General features: G+C 41.4%; 1 protein-coding gene across 1 annotated transcript in view; it reads left to right on the top strand.

Annotated features, from left to right (window-relative positions):
- The first annotated feature begins 7,576 nt into the window (after positions 1-7,576).
- The window catches only part of fbn2b (fibrillin 2b), a 73,856-nt gene continuing 62,761 nt past the window's right edge, over positions 7,577-18,671 (top strand). Inside the window, exons 1-2 of the mRNA XM_067596912.1 lie at positions 7,577-7,756; positions 10,722-11,048. Coding sequence (XP_067453013.1) covers positions 10,870-11,048 — 179 coding nt within the window. The 5' untranslated portion in view covers positions 7,577-7,756; positions 10,722-10,869. The remainder of the gene's footprint in view (positions 7,757-10,721; positions 11,049-18,671) is intronic.

Raw genomic sequence — 18,671 nt, 5'->3', positions numbered from 1 at the left:
CAGATACCATTTCCTTTGGCGCTGCTGCCCATCCCCCCCTTCTGTGAGCCAACGAGAGGGGAAAAAGAGCATTAGGCTTCATTTTTCACCCTTTTCCTTTTTAACTCAGTTTCATAATTCATTTTGGAGGACCACACCTCAGTATGGGTGGCCTCAAATTCACCACAGAGGCTGGACTTGGAGAAAATGCTTGGAGCATTTAAAATAAAAAAATATTAGTTGAAAGTACATGTAGTTATTGAATAGCATAACAGTACGACATGCTACACACTGTCCTGTTTGAATACGAATTCTTAAAATTGATTGATTTTAAATTGATTTAATTTAATTTTGGAACAATAAGTGATGATGAACGTCTAGATTTTGCTCGCCAAGCATCACTGAATAGGCCTGGTAGAGAGGTGAAGTGGGTAAGGAGACAGGAATTAGATATTTATGTTGAAAGCAACCATGTGTGTGAGTAAAAATGTCAAAAAATTTTCAGGATTAAATGAGACCAGGTGAGTCTTCATAAAATGGTCTTTTAATGGAAGGTGACAGAGCCTTACTGTACTTATGTATGTCCGTTTAACCTGATATACTGCATACTAGTCTGTCACAGGGCAGACATGATGTGCATGTGGCTTAGAGTGAACAGAGAAACTCTACAGCTCTCCACTGTCTCCCCCCCGCAGTCAACTTTACAGTTGGAGCGAGAAATGACCTCACCTCGTCCAAGTCCAGCTCCCCCAAGGTTTGAGCAGGAAATAGGGAGAACGCCGCCCCCGCCCAGCCCTTTGCACCCAGTTCCCAAAGAGAAAACATCAACATCAGAGAAAAGTATGAAACCAAAAAAGAATTAAAGGTGATTTAAAAAACAATACAGGCCTGGGTGTTGATGTAAAACACATAATACTGGTAACATGAGCAAACTTGAGATAAACATTTAGTTCTAACCGCTGTTGTGAATTTTCAGTCTGTGAATTCCAGCCGTTGTTTGGATTCCTCTGAGAGGGAATGTTTTATGCTCCTTTGAAAATACAAAAGATGTCGCGCACATCTGAAAGCCATTAGCCCCTCAAACTGTTAGCAAGCACTCTGAGGATTCTTTCCGCTCTCTTGGAATCTTGCTACATTTCTCTCTTTGCCTCTTTTCTCTTTTCATTTTTTTCTTTCTTTTTTTCTGAGGGGCTCCAACCTCTGTCTTTTGCAGTTACAAGGGTTATGGAATTTCAAAACCCTCATCCAGAAAGTTTTCTTCCATGGGCCACTAAAACCAACATCTCCCAAAGTTCAGCCCTATCAGACATATGAGCCTCTCTCCATCCCTCTCCCTGCTGTATGTTTTAACAGTCACTTAACCATGGCCAAGCGAGCTGTGCAGTGTTACAGTGTGCTCGATCACTGGGGAACAACATCACGTGTATACCCGCCTCTTCCTCCTCTGGTTCCCACAAAGCAGGCAGGGGACATGTGAGGCAGGTCTTCCCTCCTCCTCCTCATCCTCTGTAGCCTAACCTCGCATAAATGGACCAATGTGTTTGTGTGCTGTTTTATGAGATCACATATTCTCATCTCCCCTGAACACTGCCATTCTTTGTCTCCACTCTTGTTATACTTTGAAGTTCTACATTCCTCTCCCACTGCATCACTGGGGCAGCACAGCTGCACAAGGCCAGGTCTTTACAGAGCCAAGCAGAGCAGCGATGCAGGTAAGGTGAGGCAAGAAGTGCTTGCCTTGTAAACAAATGATGGAAAGAAAGATGGAAGAAGAAGTAGGAGGGGGGAAAAGCATGAGAGAGAGAGAAAGCAGAAGGAGTTGAACAGAGGAAAATTGGAGCAGGAGGCTGGGAAGGAAGTCATGAGTTCTGCATGTGAGAATATGTTGAGGTCTGTCTGTCTATGTATTTATCTATCTATCTAATGGTTGCAGTTTACCAATTTAATTGACTTTGTGTGTGTTTGTTTGTGTGTCTTTATGTCTATGCGTGTGGTGTGGCGATCATATTTTCATTCACCGAGGGAAAAACCGCCAGCGGACCACAGGATTCCCAGCTGGGATCATCTCTAGACATAGCCACACTCCACCCTGACCCGACAGGCTCCAACCACAAACCCTAAAACCATGATGACACTTTGAAACCAACCTCTAATCCCTCAGCCCCACCTTACTGCACACACACATACACACAGTGCACGCACACACAAAATCACACACCTCGGCACTCTCATGACCTTAAGGTTAACCTCTGCCAAAACATACTACGAGTTAGAGAGACTCAGAGTGAATAAATTTAGTGTGGAAAATGGGAACTGTGACAGTCAGTGATGTTTCTGGTTTTCTTCCATTATTTGAGGGCTTTGAAGCTCCAGTGAGCCCCAGCATTGCCTCATTTGACTTGCTTAGCATACACAGAATGAAATAAAATCCTCAAAACAATCCCCTACTTTTCCCCCAATGTCTCCTTATTTAACCCTCTAGATTCAACACACCGTTATGTCTGTTATTTTTGTCATTGTATTAATTCACTGCAAAGATGCATAAGGTTTATTGACAACTGATTCCCCAGGTAACTATGCTGTAGGACAATGATAACACTAGTTAGCTAGTTGAAGCTTTGTTTCCTTGGTGGGTATCCAGCTTCACCACCTGCACAAAGACATGTGATTTCCAAAAGGTTTATATGGAATATCTTGCATCAGACCTGAGGCACGACATTTTAGCGTTACTGCACATTTGAACACCTCATAAAAGCACAAGTATTATGCACATTCATATCACCTTAACTCTTGAGTGGCCAAAATGTATTTTTATGTGCTTGTAGGAACCTCTATACAGATTGAATAATGACCTCTTGCAGTGTTATATGTTATATCATGGAGGGGATTATGGTAATATGCATGTAGGCTAAGTCATGTTTGTTGCCCCCTTAGGGACAAACAGAAGTATAATACATAGCCATATAAAAATCAATGCTGTAATAGTTCCTTATGGAAACAAATTTAAATCCTTTAATGTAAACTTCTCTGCCCCTGTTCCTGCCTCCAATGACCCACATTTGCACCGGTTCACCCCATTGGGCAGCAGTACAGTATGACTAATCCTGGCCATTAATCTCTCCCTGCTGAGAGGCTGTCATGGAAGTGATTTGGCTCAGTGATGACTCTCCTGGCTGGGCTAAAGACAGACTGAAAGCCCCCATCAAGCTCTGGTGGTTCTTTTCCCTCAGCGCTGGGAGAGATCAGGCATCACTTCAAGAATTCAACTAATACACAAGTAAAAGGGTTGACAAAAGGACGGATTGTCTTAGTTTGCACACAGTGGCATGCAAAGACAAGGAAACACATTACATCGCAACATATCTATCAAGGAACGATTCTGAGCATCAAAACAGACACAAATGGAATCCTTCACATGATGGGTGGGATCTAAACGGGAGGCAGGCTTTACTGTATGTGTGCGTGTGTGTAAATGTAAAACTGTAATTGTGTGTTCATGTGGGGACAATGCAACCCTCATCTGGTTTCTGTACTAGCTTGTCATCTGTGACACACAGCGACGACTGAGCCCCCACATTCCTGCTCCTACTGGGCTGGGCACAAGTAATAATAATGCAGTCTGCTCTATGTACAACAAATATCTTGATTTTGTCAACGTGAGCCCATGTAGTCACTGCAGCGCCCACCACAAGTCTCACCAGGACTATTTTTCTTCAATGAAATAACACTATCAAACCTAACAACACAACTGTATCTTGCTTGCGTATGTTCATGTTGCAAGTTTATACAGTTGAGTGCCCCAAGAGCCAAACTTCTAAACATGAATCCAGTCTCTCTTCTGCTTTACTGTGATGACCATGATCGGAAAAATTGGTGACGTAATGAGAACACACACTGCTCTTTGGTCGTTTAGGCAGCCTCTTCCTCACGCCATATGTCAACATATGGTGTGTCTGTGTGTGTGAGTGTTTACATACGTGTATACAAATGTAAAAAGAGATGGGAGACAAGTGAGAGAGAGAGAGAGTGCAAAGAGAAAGAGGGGAAGGGGGGGGCTAGTAAATTTTTATTTCCCTGGACTATGAAAGTACAATACACACAGACAGTGGTGTGTTTTCACTGTAGCCAGATCACTGCTTGGTGAAATGTGGTTCTGTTTAGAGGGGAGAGGGAGGGACTGCTGGGAGAGCGAGGGAGAGGAAAGAGAGAGAAAGGGGACACACATAAATGAGCTCGAATCTCCTTAAGGGTCTTATTCTTTGTTCCCATCCATCCTGGTCTTTCATGGTGTCAGAGTGAGACTGTGAGACTCCCTGAGAGCTTCTGCAGCACACCACAAATCATCCTGCATGATCCTACCAGCATGCTGCATGTTCTCCATTAGGATGAATTGCCATGTTCAATAGCATGAAGTGAGAAGGGGTAGGAATGTGAAGTCAGTTGTGTTTTGATGTGTGTGTGTGTGTGTGTCCGCGTCCAAGAGAGAATGTAGCAATGCTAAAATCTGATTTAATGGGAATTTTCCTGCTTGTTTCAATGTTGTTTAAATCATGTGGTGGCAACAAAACTGAACACTCATTTACCCAATCAGTTCAGTTCAGTTTTATTAGTCATATGTAGGTTAACACAGGATCAACGGTACAATGAAATGTGTTGGACGAGGAAACAGGTCGGCTCAGCAATAAGAACACTAGTCATAAATTTAGAATATAAGATTAATATAAGAGGATTTATGTGTAAATGTAAAGGTGACAAGTGTATACAACAGTGTTGCACATTGGGTATGTAGCAGTCCTATTTCAATAGCAGCAGTCATGGTTCATAGTGCATTTTTTATGTAAGCAAGTCAAGTCAATTTTATTTATATAGTGCCAAATCACAACAGAAGTTTTCTCAGGTCACTCTTCACATAGGGCAGGTCTAGACCATACTCTTTATTTTACAGAGACCCAACATTCCCCCATGAGCAAGCACTTGGCGACAGCGGCAAGGAAAAACTCCCCTTTAATGGGAAGAAATCTAGAGCAGAACCAAGCTGTAGCTGGGCGGCCATCTGCCTTGATCGGTTGGATTGAAAAAGAAAGGAGTTGAGTAAACAGTGCAGTAAACAATAAACAATAGACAGTGCAGACAAGCAGGTAAGGAAATATGAAATATTTAGATATATGAGTTGAGAAGCCTGATGGCCTGGTGGTAGAAACTGTCCACAAGTCTGGTGGTACGTACAGCCATGTTCTTGTATCGTCTGCCAGACGGTAACAAGGAGAACAGTCTGTGTGCTGGGTGTCTGTGTGGTCCTTGATGATGCTGTGTGCCAGGCACCGCTGGTGGAAGATATCCTGAAAGGCTGGGATATCTTCCACAATGTGGAAATGTTCATGTTTTCAAGTAAAATTTAAATACATCCTCTGATAATAAAAAGTGGTTTACATCATCTCTTCTACGGAAATCCCTTTTGCCCCACATTGAGTTTGGTCAGTTTAGATCATGGCAAAGTCCTGCAGAGACTAAAAGCTTTATGCACATGGTTGTAATTACCAAACTTTGTTAATCTTGAAAACTGGTCAAAGACGTTCCAACAAAACATCTTGGCCCTTCTAGGCTTATCAGAGGAATAAATAGTAGCCTTCAAGTCTACATAATGCCCCATTGTCTAAAAAAAGTATTTATGACCCTTACGAAACCTGTGTGTTTGTGAAAAGACAGAGGAGACGATTTGAGTGTCCCTGTCCACAGCAAACACTGCTCCGCTTGTTGCTCCTCAAAGAGGTTTCCAGTAACAAACAAGGTTTTTCCACACTTTGATAAACAGTGGATCTTCAGAGATCCTTGGGCTTAATGGTGCTCATCATTAACTGAAGAAACACTTGAACATCAAAAAGCTTCTTTCCTTCATTGAAGAATTGATTGTCATTATGGTTCCATACAACAAGTATGTGATTCCTTTTGTAAAGAAATTGTGGATTTGTGGTGGCTTAGAGCAAGCACACCAAAGAAATTGTGACAGTCTTTGATGGACTGTCAAGGAGTGCTTGCAAGAAAGGTGCTCAATCTGTAGCCATGCAAGCATTTCTTCCACATTACTACCAGGAGGGCAACCATGCCAGAACGAGAAAATATTTAAATGGACAGCCAGATAGTATGATTTAAACTGGGGGAGATCAAGTCCACCTTCACTCCAACCTTTACTTAGATGTTTCCTAGTAATTCTGGGTACTTTACCAGGCCAAATGAAAGATGAAACAACAGAGTCTAGCTTCTTGAAGTAAAATTGAGGGATGCTCACTGGAATTGACTAAAAAATGTATGAAAACCTTGGAAACGCTACCATTTTTATGGCATTGATGTGTCCCACCTTTGAGTAAACCTTTGAAGGTGTTCAAAAAAACTTCTGTTTTTCTCCAACTGTTTCATTTTCTTATCCCAATGATGCTCCAACAGCTGGCTCAGTTTTCTTGTAACTATAATTCCCAAACTGGTGAATTTATCTAGGACAATCTTAAATGGGGTGGTCTTCAGGAATGCCTTGACTACCAGTTGTGTTAAAGGCATTAGTTCCCTCTTTATCCAATTTATGGTTAAGTGCTTCTTGTAATAGATTCTTCAAGTCAGTGTTGAGATCTGGTGACCGTGAAGGCCAAAGCAAATGACTGCTTGTTGAAGCATTCAGTGATCCCTTGTGGCTTGGAAGTATCTGTATTCACAATGTTCCTCCACTCATTTATTCAGGTTTTTTCTTTAATTTGTCACCCAACTGTATATGAGGCTGTGTACCAAAAAGATAGCACTAAAATGGCTTTGGTAATAAGATATTTCAAAGATCTCAGAGTGAAGGTTGAAGCCGAAAGCCCTCCTAGAGATGCACTAGACCGTTTTTGTCGAGAGTGGTGAAATCAGCGCAGTGGGTAGCAACATTTGAGATGTGCTCAGCTGTCCTCACCAATATACCACCCAGATGGCCACTCTCACAATGTTAACTTCCTATCAGCACTTGTGGCAACAAAGCACAAGGATGTGTCAATCACAATCCCCAGTGGGCCGAGGCAGTAAATAGCAGGACTATTTGAATAGCAAGCGTAAATTTGACACACTGTGACAGAGAAACATGCTCTTCATGCTTTGCTGTTAATTTAATTTATTAATTGACTGTGATCTGTTGGAGTGTGCCGGGTTACATGTGAATCTTCATGAGAGGTTGTGAATTTGGAGTTTGAACTTACTTTCTGCTAAATAACCCCCAAGTATGGCAACTAGTTATAATCTATCTAATACTTTTATTATTTGTTTTGTTTCAATCTGATCATGACCCATCATGACCTCTTCACCTTTTTAGTTTTCCTCTTCATAAGTGTCATTGTTGGCTCCTTTTCCACAACCTTATGTTAATGCAAATGCATCCTAACAATCACCAAAGATAATTTCCTTTAGTGAGGCTCTTGTCACGTCATCCGGGTAGCCTGAAGGAGTGTTTTTTTTGAAGAGTGATGATAGTGAAGCCATGTTATCCACAGTGTGAGGGTTTAGCTGCTTGGCCTCTGTTATAACAACTCTAGGAGTCTTGAGGAATGTGGGTTTGTCCTGCAGTCCGTTACTACCCCCTCTCTCTCTTTCTCTCTCTCTTTTTCTCTGTCCCCTCCCCTCTCCCAAACAGGGCAATTCCCTAACTTTTCTCTTTTTCTCACAAGGCTATAGTTCAATATTCCATTCTGGGGCACATATCCTGTCTCAAATTCCGACTGTAGGCTCCTCGACGCCAAGGCACTCCAATTGTTGCAAGGTATTGTGCATTAGTGATCTCTTGACAACAATACAATCAAGTTATCAATGGCTTTGATAGTGACTATTGTTCCAGAGGTCCGTTGTTTCACGGGTGATTATCTCTCATGCATGTGTGCTAAATAGATGCGGATCAAATCTCAAAGTTAAGATGCTGAAAGGTGGATAAAAAGTTTAGTTGATGTTGCAAAGCGGGTGAGGCGCGGGAGTTGCAACTTTTTTTTTTTTTTTACCGGCTTTCTAAGAAAGTGCATGGAAAGAAGAAGAAGAAGAAGAAGAGGAAAAACGACAGCCTAGTCACGTTATACAGTTTGATTGCTTGTGAAGTTTTCATCCGTATGGAGAAGCTTTCCTGGCGAGCAAAGTTGAATTAAAAAAGCGCAAAAACCCACTGTATTTTTCCCCATCTGGGATTAAGTCGTGTTTCAGCGAGTAGGAGCTGATGTTGCGTTTTTCTCCATTCATAAAGTTGCGGTGACATGCAGAGCTCGTTTTCAGGGCTGCTGCAGTATAGTGGAAAAAAACAAACATGTCTCTCTGTCAACTTGCAACAAACGGCTTTTGTGATTGTTTTTTTTATAATGTAGATGAAACCAGGACTCTTTACATGAATGTTTATCTCCTTTATGGATTTTAAGTGTGCCAGATGGTACTCATCAGTGAATTTACAGTAAATCTATCTCACTGCATTTTGCATCTAATAGGCGAACATTCCTGGAGATAATTTTTTCCTGTGATGTGTTTTGCTTCTAAAATGTTTTGTGCGTTTATAAAAAATATATGTAGGGTTAAATTTAAAGCAAATATGTCTCTCAACTGATTAAATGATTAATTGATAATGCAGACTGAAGGCTTTACCTGCTTCGTTTTGACAGCAGGTTTATAGAAGCGCTCAGCAAATCGCTGCTCTGGCTGCCACTCTTTAATTGATCAGGCATTTCTTTTGTTCTGCATTGATCCCGCCTCCAGTCAGTTCTCTTACTGCAAGCAGCTACGGCTATAACTTTTTCTGTGTGTGTGTGTGTGTATGTGTGTGTGTGTGTGTGTGTGTGTGTGTGTGTGTGTTTGAGTGGAAAATCTTTGTTTTTTTATATTACTCAGGCCTTAAGAAGGTTAATATGCTTGCCAATGGAGCATCATACTAATAGTCTACCTTTGGAAAATTGACCTCCTTAAAGTAGTTTTGTCAGACACACAAAAGTCACACAGTGGCAGACATATTTCAGTGTATATTGTGCATGAGCAATGTGAAAATGTGAATAATTATTGGCAATTATGTTTAACTATATCTCCTCCTGTCTAGTCCCTGACTTGCAAACTACTGTCTGTATTTTCCTCTGTGTGTCTGCATGCCTGAGTGAGTTCACTGCTCGTCTATCTCTCATCTTCCATTAAAATGAATTTGAGTCAGTGGGATGTGCATGGGGCCATATTTCTTCTCCTTTTCTTTGTCCACCCTAATATATTTACGGTTGGACCCACGGCTACAGGGCTGGAGGCTGGGTCTGCTAAGGTTATATATCACCAGGGGCCCACAGTTCACTCTTAAACCTGTGGTCTGTAATGAGGTGGAGAAGAGAAAATAAACCCCACGGCTGTCCAATCCAGTCGGACTCTGGATGTTTTTCAATTTAATATACTCTAATGCAGTTAAGACAGGCTTATAAGACTATATAGGCAACGTATGGGGTTAGCAAATCTGAAATAATTTGATTTAGAGATCCAGGCCCTATAAACCACATAATAAGGAATGATTGGAGTAATTTAATTTTGTGTCTGTATATGGTTGAGTAAATGGTCTTTGTTAATAATTAAATGATCCCACTTTTCTCTCTGATTGTGGAATGTGTGATGGAGCGAGAGAACATTTTGAGGTTATTGATCATCTTTACCTCACCATTTAACTCTTACTTAGCTCTCCGTCCCTGTCCTTTTTACTAACTTCCCTCTAGTCTGTCTCTCTGGCTCCCTCTAGGCTCATGGCTATAATTTATGACAGTGGTTCCGAACCCTTTTGGCTTGTGACCCATTAAATCGAAGTAATGTCTACTCATGACCCCTTGTCACAGGTTGCATATATATGACTATGAGCTGCGACGGAGTGATGTTCCCGTCTTATATTTTTTCTTATTTGAATGCTTTACAGGCCTGATGATGTATAACTAGGCAGCTTTCCCTCAATAAAGAGCAAATATCTCAGACAAATAAAGATGATTTGTACAACAGATACATATCTTTTTAATGATATGTATTTAACCTCCAGATTTATCTTGCAACCTTTTGGGGGTTCCTAATCCCCAGGTTGGGAACCACTGATATAGAAAAATAGTAGGATAGATAATAGCCATTATGCCTAAGACATTGCAGTTGTGTTACAGTATAAAAGTGTAGAGGCTTATAAGTGGACTATTGAGACATGTTTCAATTTATATCGGCTTTGTCCTTTATAACGTCCCTTGTAATAACAATAAATATTCAATATTTATCAGTGCTCAATCTTTGACACTGAGCTTGTATCTCTCATCAATTTATGACTTTCCCTGCTGTAGTCTGTAGTCAGTACATACAGTATTTGGTGTCAGTGGAGTGATAAACCACTTATGAGACTGCTTTGAACTGCAGTATACTGAAAACAGATTGCTGGCGGTCAGGATTAAAGTGTCTCTTTCATTTCCTTGCATGTTCTTCTTTGTTCACCCCCAACTCATATGTTTTCTCTTCTCTCAATATGACCACTAAGCATGTCACAAAAAAAAAAAAAATTCCAATCAGTGGATGATTCCATTGCAAACCATTTTACAGGAGAAGTGTATGGTGTCCTGTTGGTCGCTTTGGGCTACATCACCTTATATAATTGTTTTGGCCTGTTGGATTAGCTGAACCCTCATTCTCAGTGTAAGTTTGATAGGTGTCTCTCTGTGTTGAATGTGTTTCTGAGCTTTCATCCCCTTTCTTCCTCTTTCCAGCCCCAACTCTGGAGTGCACACCAGGACTTGGTCCGGATCCAGGTGTAGATCCCTGTGCTTAGCCTGGGTCCATACGGTGAACAGAAAGTCAGAAAGAGTGAGCGGTAACACAGGGGCTATTCGGTTGGAGGGATAGCCAGACTGACCAATGGGAGCAAGGAATCTGGCTCAGGTGTTGCTGGGATGGGTGGCGGTGTGTCTTGCGGCGGTCCATGTGGCATGTGCTCAAAATGGGAATGGACCGTACCAAGCTAGCCGCTTCACCGGCACTGTGGACCAGAGAGAGGTGCAGCGGGTTCGACGCCGTGGCCAGGAGACACTGAGAGGGTAGGGATAAGAGCTCTCTGCGTGTGAATCCAATGTTTTTAACTGCTATAAAATGGAAAATACCAAATGAGCAGCAATGCATAATACAGTGTGGTATTACCTTTATTCACATTATATTGTAGCATTACTGTATGAATACAGCTGCATTAAGTTTGGTTTTGCATACACAATTCAGAACATTTGTAGCTGTATCTGGAGAGGGTTTAAAATATAAATGACTTTCCTCTCTCTGCTTTCCTGGCAGCTCTCTTTCAACTGCTGTGCTTTCTGGGCTGAGGCCAAGCTCGCCTTATACCAAATTATGCTGCTGAATACTACCACATTGTTTTCTCGAAAACAGCACATGTTCGACCTTAACAGGCTGCTTGCCACACTGAAATCTCCCAGTGTACTTACAGCAAATTGACATTTTCATGGGAAAGGGAGGAAAAAGCAGCTTTCTATACATCTCATAAGGAGATGATGAGTGAAAAGCATGACCCAAATTCCCCTGAGTGTATAAGTTAAGCTGGAGACTGCTGTGGGGAGTTTGCTGGCCCTGGTGTTTTAAGTTGAGGCGGCCAATGGGGAAATTGATGTGTGTGTGTATGGGGGGATACATATGAACATACATGTATGCATGTGCATGTTTTTAAAGGTGTTGTTTGTTTGAGTGTCTGTATGTGGGGAGTATCCAGTGAAATTAACTACAGAGATCACATCACCTCTCACCAGCTGCAACCCCCCTTACTACTCCTCCTCCTCCTCCTCCCACTCCTCCTCTCTCTCCTGCAGTCCAACTTTTTCACTTTGTTACCTAAACAACATGAATCTGGGTGTGGGGATGTTTGTCAGTGTAGCAAAGAGTTTTCACTGTATATTTCGCCACTTCTTGAAAAACAAAGGATGTTTTGTTGGGGCCCGTTTTCAGTGTCTGCATCAGTTATTCCAATCAGACTCCCATCTGTCCCAGCTTACGGTTCTCCCCAGTGCCAAGCCACAGGAAATGAGGTATTCGTATCACCCGAGGGGGGTATGAAAAGGGGCATTTGTTTCACTGCTGTAGGTGACAAAGCAGCAAAAGAAATAACAGAGGGCAGGAAAAGTAGAAAGACAGATAAGAAAGAAGAAACTGGGGGAGACGATGAGAGAGATAGTAAGAAATATCTAAACTCCATGCAGAATTTCAGTGATCTGTGATGAGTTGTGGCCTAGTAACAGTGTAGGGTAATGCTCATAGAGTTGGTGTTTTCTCTGAAAACACGTTCATTGAGGGCTCATGCTGAATAATAGAAATAGATTTGTCTGCCCTGTCATTCATTTTGGTTAATATGGAAGGCAATGTTCCACGTTAAATAAAGGAAATTATCCTCTCTGTCCATATAGTAAAGCCAGATATATTTTTAAAGGAGACGTTTTATACGAAAGACTGACTGATAATTTTAGTCCTTTGACATTTCCACTTTTATGCATTTGGCACACTTCTCAGCCGTTATGGCAGGGTTGTCCTTTTTGACACATCTCAAGTAGTCATTAAAACACAACTGAGACGATTGGCATTAATTTCAAAACATTAACCGAACAATAATTCACATTCACAGTTTGTCTAACAGACAGTGAGTAGCCAGAAGAGAAAGCACAGACCTTGCACAATCGCATATTATTCTCATTGAATAGTGTGCGGTTTCATGAGAACAAGTAACAAAAGCCTGCAGACTTTTTCCATTACATTGTTAAGCTCTGGAAGCACTATTGTGTTAGGAATGAAATGCTCATGCAATGATAGTTTTGTGTAGTGAAATAAATAGGTGATGAGATTACACAGTATCTTTGAAACTCAGGGTATGTTAAAGCTAAAAAGCTCTGTTTGCACGCTGGGCTTCAGGCCAGCATCGGTACCGCAAACCAGAGTTATTTGATGAAAGGTTTGACATCTTTTTGATTTTTTTTTTTATTGGATATCTAGGTGTTGCCTGGTAACTGTCATTTGCATTATTCCCAAACCTTGAAAACGCTTCTTATGTGCTGCGGCAAGCTCTCCAAAGCAAATAAGCCTGATGTGTGGAATATATTTTCAGTTACTGTTTGAGTGTTATTGGCTGAAAACAATCACAGTTAATCTGAAATCGGGTAAAATTAGTCATCTCCATATGTGCATGTTTCATTAAACCAGTTCTGGAAGGAAGTCACATTTTTAATGAGTAAAGTTCTGGCTGTTGATAAGCCTTTGTGTAGTGTCGGCCTAAATTGTCTTGCACAAGAGCTGTTGAAATTTACTACAACCCAATATAATACATGCAAACCCTGTCCTGTGTCTAAATGCTTTCATCTAAGAGTTGTACCAGTCACAGTGGGCTGTCAGTAACTCTGTATGGGGTTCACAAATTCTCTGTGTGGGAGATGGAGGGAGGTTAGTTTAATGATGGTCATTACGCTGGCCTTGGGCTGGGGTGCAGTGTTTATTTGCTGGCTAGAGCTCCATATCCCCTGGTCTGTCTCTGGTATCGCTGGGTCTGATGCTGACTGATTGATTTATTGGCTCCCATTGCACACTGCATCCTGGCATCAGTCCTCTCAAGGGCGGTATCTGATCAGACCTAAGGCTTGCTGGCTGGCTGGCTGGCTGGCTGGCTGGCTGGCTTGCCTGCGTTACTTGATGGGTGATTGACCGTCTGGCTGGGAAAGGGAGAGAGGGAATGTGTGAGACTGAGACAGAAAGTTTTTGCTTCTTGCTTTCAAATGCTCTAACAACTAAAAGAATCGAATATTTATAGTTTAATAAAATCTCTAGTATGTTAGACTTGAAGAATCCAGCCAGGTTCTTTTTTTTTGCCGCCACGCACTTTATTAACTTAGTCCAGCTTGGCCCAGCTTTACCCAGCCCTGCTGAGGAGAGACGCCTTGGATACTGGTTAACTTGGCAGACAGTCAGCCCCAAAGCAGAGAATTAGGATAATGTCAATACCACTCCAATAGCCTTGATGGGGTCCTCTATATGCAGTCCCATGAGGGTCTGCCTTGGCATATTCCTATTTGAATGATAATAAAAGAATTTCCTTGTCTTGGATGTCACAGGGCAAACCTTTTTACCTCAGAGCTACAGTATCCGAGTGTTTTAAGGACAGGAAAAAAGACCCACAAAAGTTTCAGAAGAATTTATATTTGAGATGAGTGAACGATTGCCAGTTTCCTTTTCTGTTTTATGCGCAGTAGGTTCCATTTTAGGTTTTTATTTGTCTGCATTTCATGCTTATGTGCACGCTAAGACTGTGCAATAAAGAGGATTATTTGGGACAGCTGATAGGCATGTGGTCTCTAAATAAAGCGGTGTTTAATGTCAAACAGTATGAAAAGATTTAGCCATCAGTTTACTCCCCACATTTGACATCGCTGCACATATTCACAAACACACTATTATACCCTCACACTTAAAGACATGGCACTGGCTCATTGCAGAGCTGTATTTGATTTACAATTATAACTGTGAAATGACTCATAGTTTAATCACAAACATTAGCTTTGCCACAAATAATCCGAATTAACAAGTATCTTGGATGATAAAATTTATTTTTATGAAAACAGAACAATAATTAAATCTCTGGGGTTTGTGTGGTAGACCACAGTTTAAGTCGTTGTGCTATATAACTTAATCTTCTCTCGTCTGTCAGCCAGAGAGGTCATCACAACACACACACACACACATCACCACCACAGCATTTAGTGATTTACTTACTTAGATTTTGTAAGTGCCCTTTTTTTGTTACAACCCCTCACTCTTTTTATTCTCTCTTTTAATTATCGTCATAAGTTTCATCCGCTGTTCCAACTTCTTTTCATCTTCACTTTCTTCTTATACATTTTGTCCTTCTTTTGTTTGTTTGTCTTTGCTTCCTTAATTCTTTCAATAATGACCGTTTTGATAATGACTTTCCGATATACCGATTGCTTGTTTACTTCTACTTAAGCTCAAATTAAATGCAGAACTTTAAAGAATTTTTCCATAGTGGTTCTGTTACTAGTTTAGAGTACCTCTTCCACCAACGTCTCCCTTATCACCATCTGGTTTTGGATCATTTTCTATACACTACATTCCTCTATCATCCCCACTCTTAGATCTGATAGGAGAGCAACAGGCCCAGGTGTTGCTAGAGGCAGCAATATGTAAGAGTTTTAGCCCCGAGGGGGGTCAGATACCAGACAGGAGACCTTTGACCTATGACCATCACACTGACACACACATACATGGACACAGACACCTGACCTGGAGCCCTGGCAACTGTGAACTTTTGGTCTTTGTCTTTATGGAAACAAACTGTCTATAGTCATTTTCCATGCCTGTCCAGCGCTGCCCTTCCTTGTAGGTCAGTGGAGGCCGGCTGCTCTGGACTGCCTTAACCTCTGACCCTGTGGATTCCTGCATGTGGAGTAGACCCTCAGGCTACAGCTCTTAACATGTTGATTTGGCACTTTCTAATTTTGTAACTCTCTTTGCTAAAAACCTAGATGAACCACAAAAAACTCAATGCTTTTCAAAAGTAGAAGAAAATTCATCCTAAAGGTTTAATACTGTATGTAGTTTTATATATATGTTTACTTGGCCCTCTCCATGTCCAAAAATCCCAATCAGACTGCTTCTTCCTTCGACTTTGAACTCTGGCCACTGTATCATTTTTTCTTCTATTCTTCATATTTCCCCTTGGATGAGGTGGCAGCCATTTTCCTTTTATTACAATTAATGGCAGTTAATGAGCAATCCACGGGCCGGGAGGCAACTTCAAAGGCTGAGACATGGCCACAGAAGAGTTAATCTCCTTTAGATTGAGCCCTGAGAACAGTAGGACATTTCAATATTGAGGAAAACCCCCGGGGCTTAAACTCCATTTTTTTATGCCTGTCTTTCATTCTGTTTTACTTCAGTTCGCCCTCTAAAGCCTCTTCTCTGTGAGAGACCAGGCACTGACCTGGAGGAAAGACAGAGAGAGAGAGAGAGAGAGAGAGAGAAGAGAGAGAGAGAGAGAGAGAGAGAGAGAGAGAGAGAGAGAGAGAGAGAGAGAGAGGAAGAACAACAAACTAGAACACCTCAGGGTCAGGCCCATATAATCCTTCATATATTAACATCCCCCAGGTCTGTAACAGTGAAAAATCTTAAATGCTTTGTGGAGAAATAGATCAGGGAAGTCGGATTCACTGCTCATTAAGTGATGGAATGCTGATGTCTCGCTCTTTGCATTACTGAAGTTTTTTCGAGTCCTTGTTCGGTTTGTGTGTTTGCCCCAGATATTCAACCCCCACCAAGGGTCTTATGCTGCTCTCTCCTTCGTTTCCATATCTGTTTTCCGCTCCCACTCCTCCTCCTGCTTCCTCTACTTCTCAACATAAACTTGTTTTGCTTTCCCTCCCACTGATCCCCTGTTCCTTTCCCACCGTCCTGTCTTCCCTCCTCCTAACCGCCATTCCTCTCACTTTCTTCACACTTTCTCTCTAATACCAACCCTTTGTTTGTGCAAATGTCCAAAAGAATCTGCCTTTCTCTCCTTCCTTATTTTTATCTTCCCTCTTTGTCTCACCACTAATTTTACCTACATAAATATCTCTCGTCTGCCTGTCCACCTGTTTGTCTGTCTCTCTGTTCCCTGTGCCATCTGGTAATGTGGTTGGAGGTGTGCTCTGCTCTCCGTCCATCAGAGATTCAAACCCCAGCTGTCATCTCCCTGGTGACAGCCAGGGGATACTTACGGATACTGTCTGGTGAGGAAGAGAGGGAGGTCATCTGTTTCACACAGGAGGAACATGAGAAGTTCATCAGAGCTAACACTTATTTTTTAATTTTAGATGTGGACTTTTAATTTACTGGTTTAATCAACTGAAAGCTTTACATTTCTGTTGCAGTTTGTTGGCTAACAAAACTGCTTTTACAAAACAGCTTTGAGTGTCATATTGAGTTTTACTGCTGCTTTTGATTTCACTACAGCACTAAAATGATAAGTAGATTAATCAGTTAGCCAATCAACAGAAAATTATTTAACAACAGTTTTGGTGATTGGTTAATCATTTAAATTGTTCATCAAACCAAAAATGTAGAACAGTCGCTGGTTCTCAAACCTATTGTTGGGCTGCTTTTCTCAATTTACATCAACGTAAATGGATTACCTTCAGGCGCTGGACTGTTGGTTGGACAAAATAAGCAGTTTAAATCACTGACTGACTGACTCACTGAGTGATGAAGTTACACCATTGGTCGGTCGGCTCAGTGTTTGAATTTCCCCATTGGCTGTTGCTCTTTCAAAATGAATCGGTGTGAACAGTTTCTCTTGCGTCCTCAGGGGGTGTTTACAGTGGAGCCCTGAGTGCAGCTCACTTTCACTGGAGAATGAGCGCAGCCGCAATATAAGTTTTAAAAACACATATTTACTATCACATTTACTCTCCTCTAAATGGAGGCAGGAGCGCCAACCCCTGGATACAAAGAGATGCGACAGATCCATTTTTACCAGCCTGCATGGCGGCTCGCAGCTAGTTAGTATGGCTAGCATCATTAGTATAGCTTTGCCGTGCTGTGTGTAGCCTACAGACTGTATAAAATAAGGTGTAGCTGCGGTGTTTCCAGTTTAACAGCACCATGCTGGGCAGGTGACAGGTATGTTTACAGTGTTTGTGTGCTCTGAAAGACATCACAAAGTCACACAGCTGACAGACTGTAAGCCTAGCATGCTAATTCTACGTAAACATATGGATGAGACCGTATGTTTACAAACATCCGCAGATAGAAACGGATGAGAGAGCAGGGGGAGTTCACAGATAATAAGAATAGTTATAATTAAAATTAAAATAAGTTCTATTTCAAATCAAACATCCAAAGATATGAGTGGAAAGTACTGTTTTTGCAACTGCATTTAGACCCTTTTTTTTGACTCAAATGTTGCTCAACCATATCACGTGATGTGCTACTTCAGTACACTTTTAACAACAAATATTACTGGGACCACTACAGAAAATTGCAGATGAACATTTAATATCCAGGAATTCACATTATAGACACTACCACTGACTTGTAACAAATTGGCCACAATTTTGCACATTCACCATACACGATCCAGCCATATACTAGGTTTTGACCGAGTCCTGTTAAATCTGTCTCTTGCATGTCCCACAAATTTATGGAAGTGCAATAGTATTTACCTTGAGTATACTATTAAAGGCTTTATGAGTTGTTGTCTAATTTTACTAGTCCTTGGTTAGCATCTCAAAACACTGGGTAATCTAGCGTTACTTTAAACAGTCATAAATTATGTCCTGGGGACAGAAATTGTCTAAAGTGATGTGATCCCTGTCGCAAATGACTTTACCATGAGCATCTGGATCAGGCTTTATCCCAATATACCAAGCTGCGGTCCCTCAATTCTTAGTCATGCCAACAGCAAATGCAAACAACTAACCACCAACACAGATGACCACAGATATACCCGTCATTATACGCTTTGAAAGGTCACTAAGGATATCATTAGTACAACCACACAGTTGGAGTCCCTTCAGCTTGTTTAACAGCTTTATGCAGTGATTTCAGTCAAGTGCACACACTGACTCATGCACACTTCCTTATAGAACATGGATTTTGGGTCTTAAGATTGATGCATGTTTGGAATT

Source organism: Thunnus thynnus, chromosome 8, assembly GCF_963924715.1.
Source record: "Thunnus thynnus chromosome 8, fThuThy2.1, whole genome shotgun sequence".
Classification (NCBI taxonomy): domain Eukaryota; kingdom Metazoa; phylum Chordata; class Actinopteri; order Scombriformes; family Scombridae; genus Thunnus; species Thunnus thynnus.
Note: the sequence above shows the minus strand (reverse complement) of the source record. Positions and strands in the feature narration are given on the sequence as shown.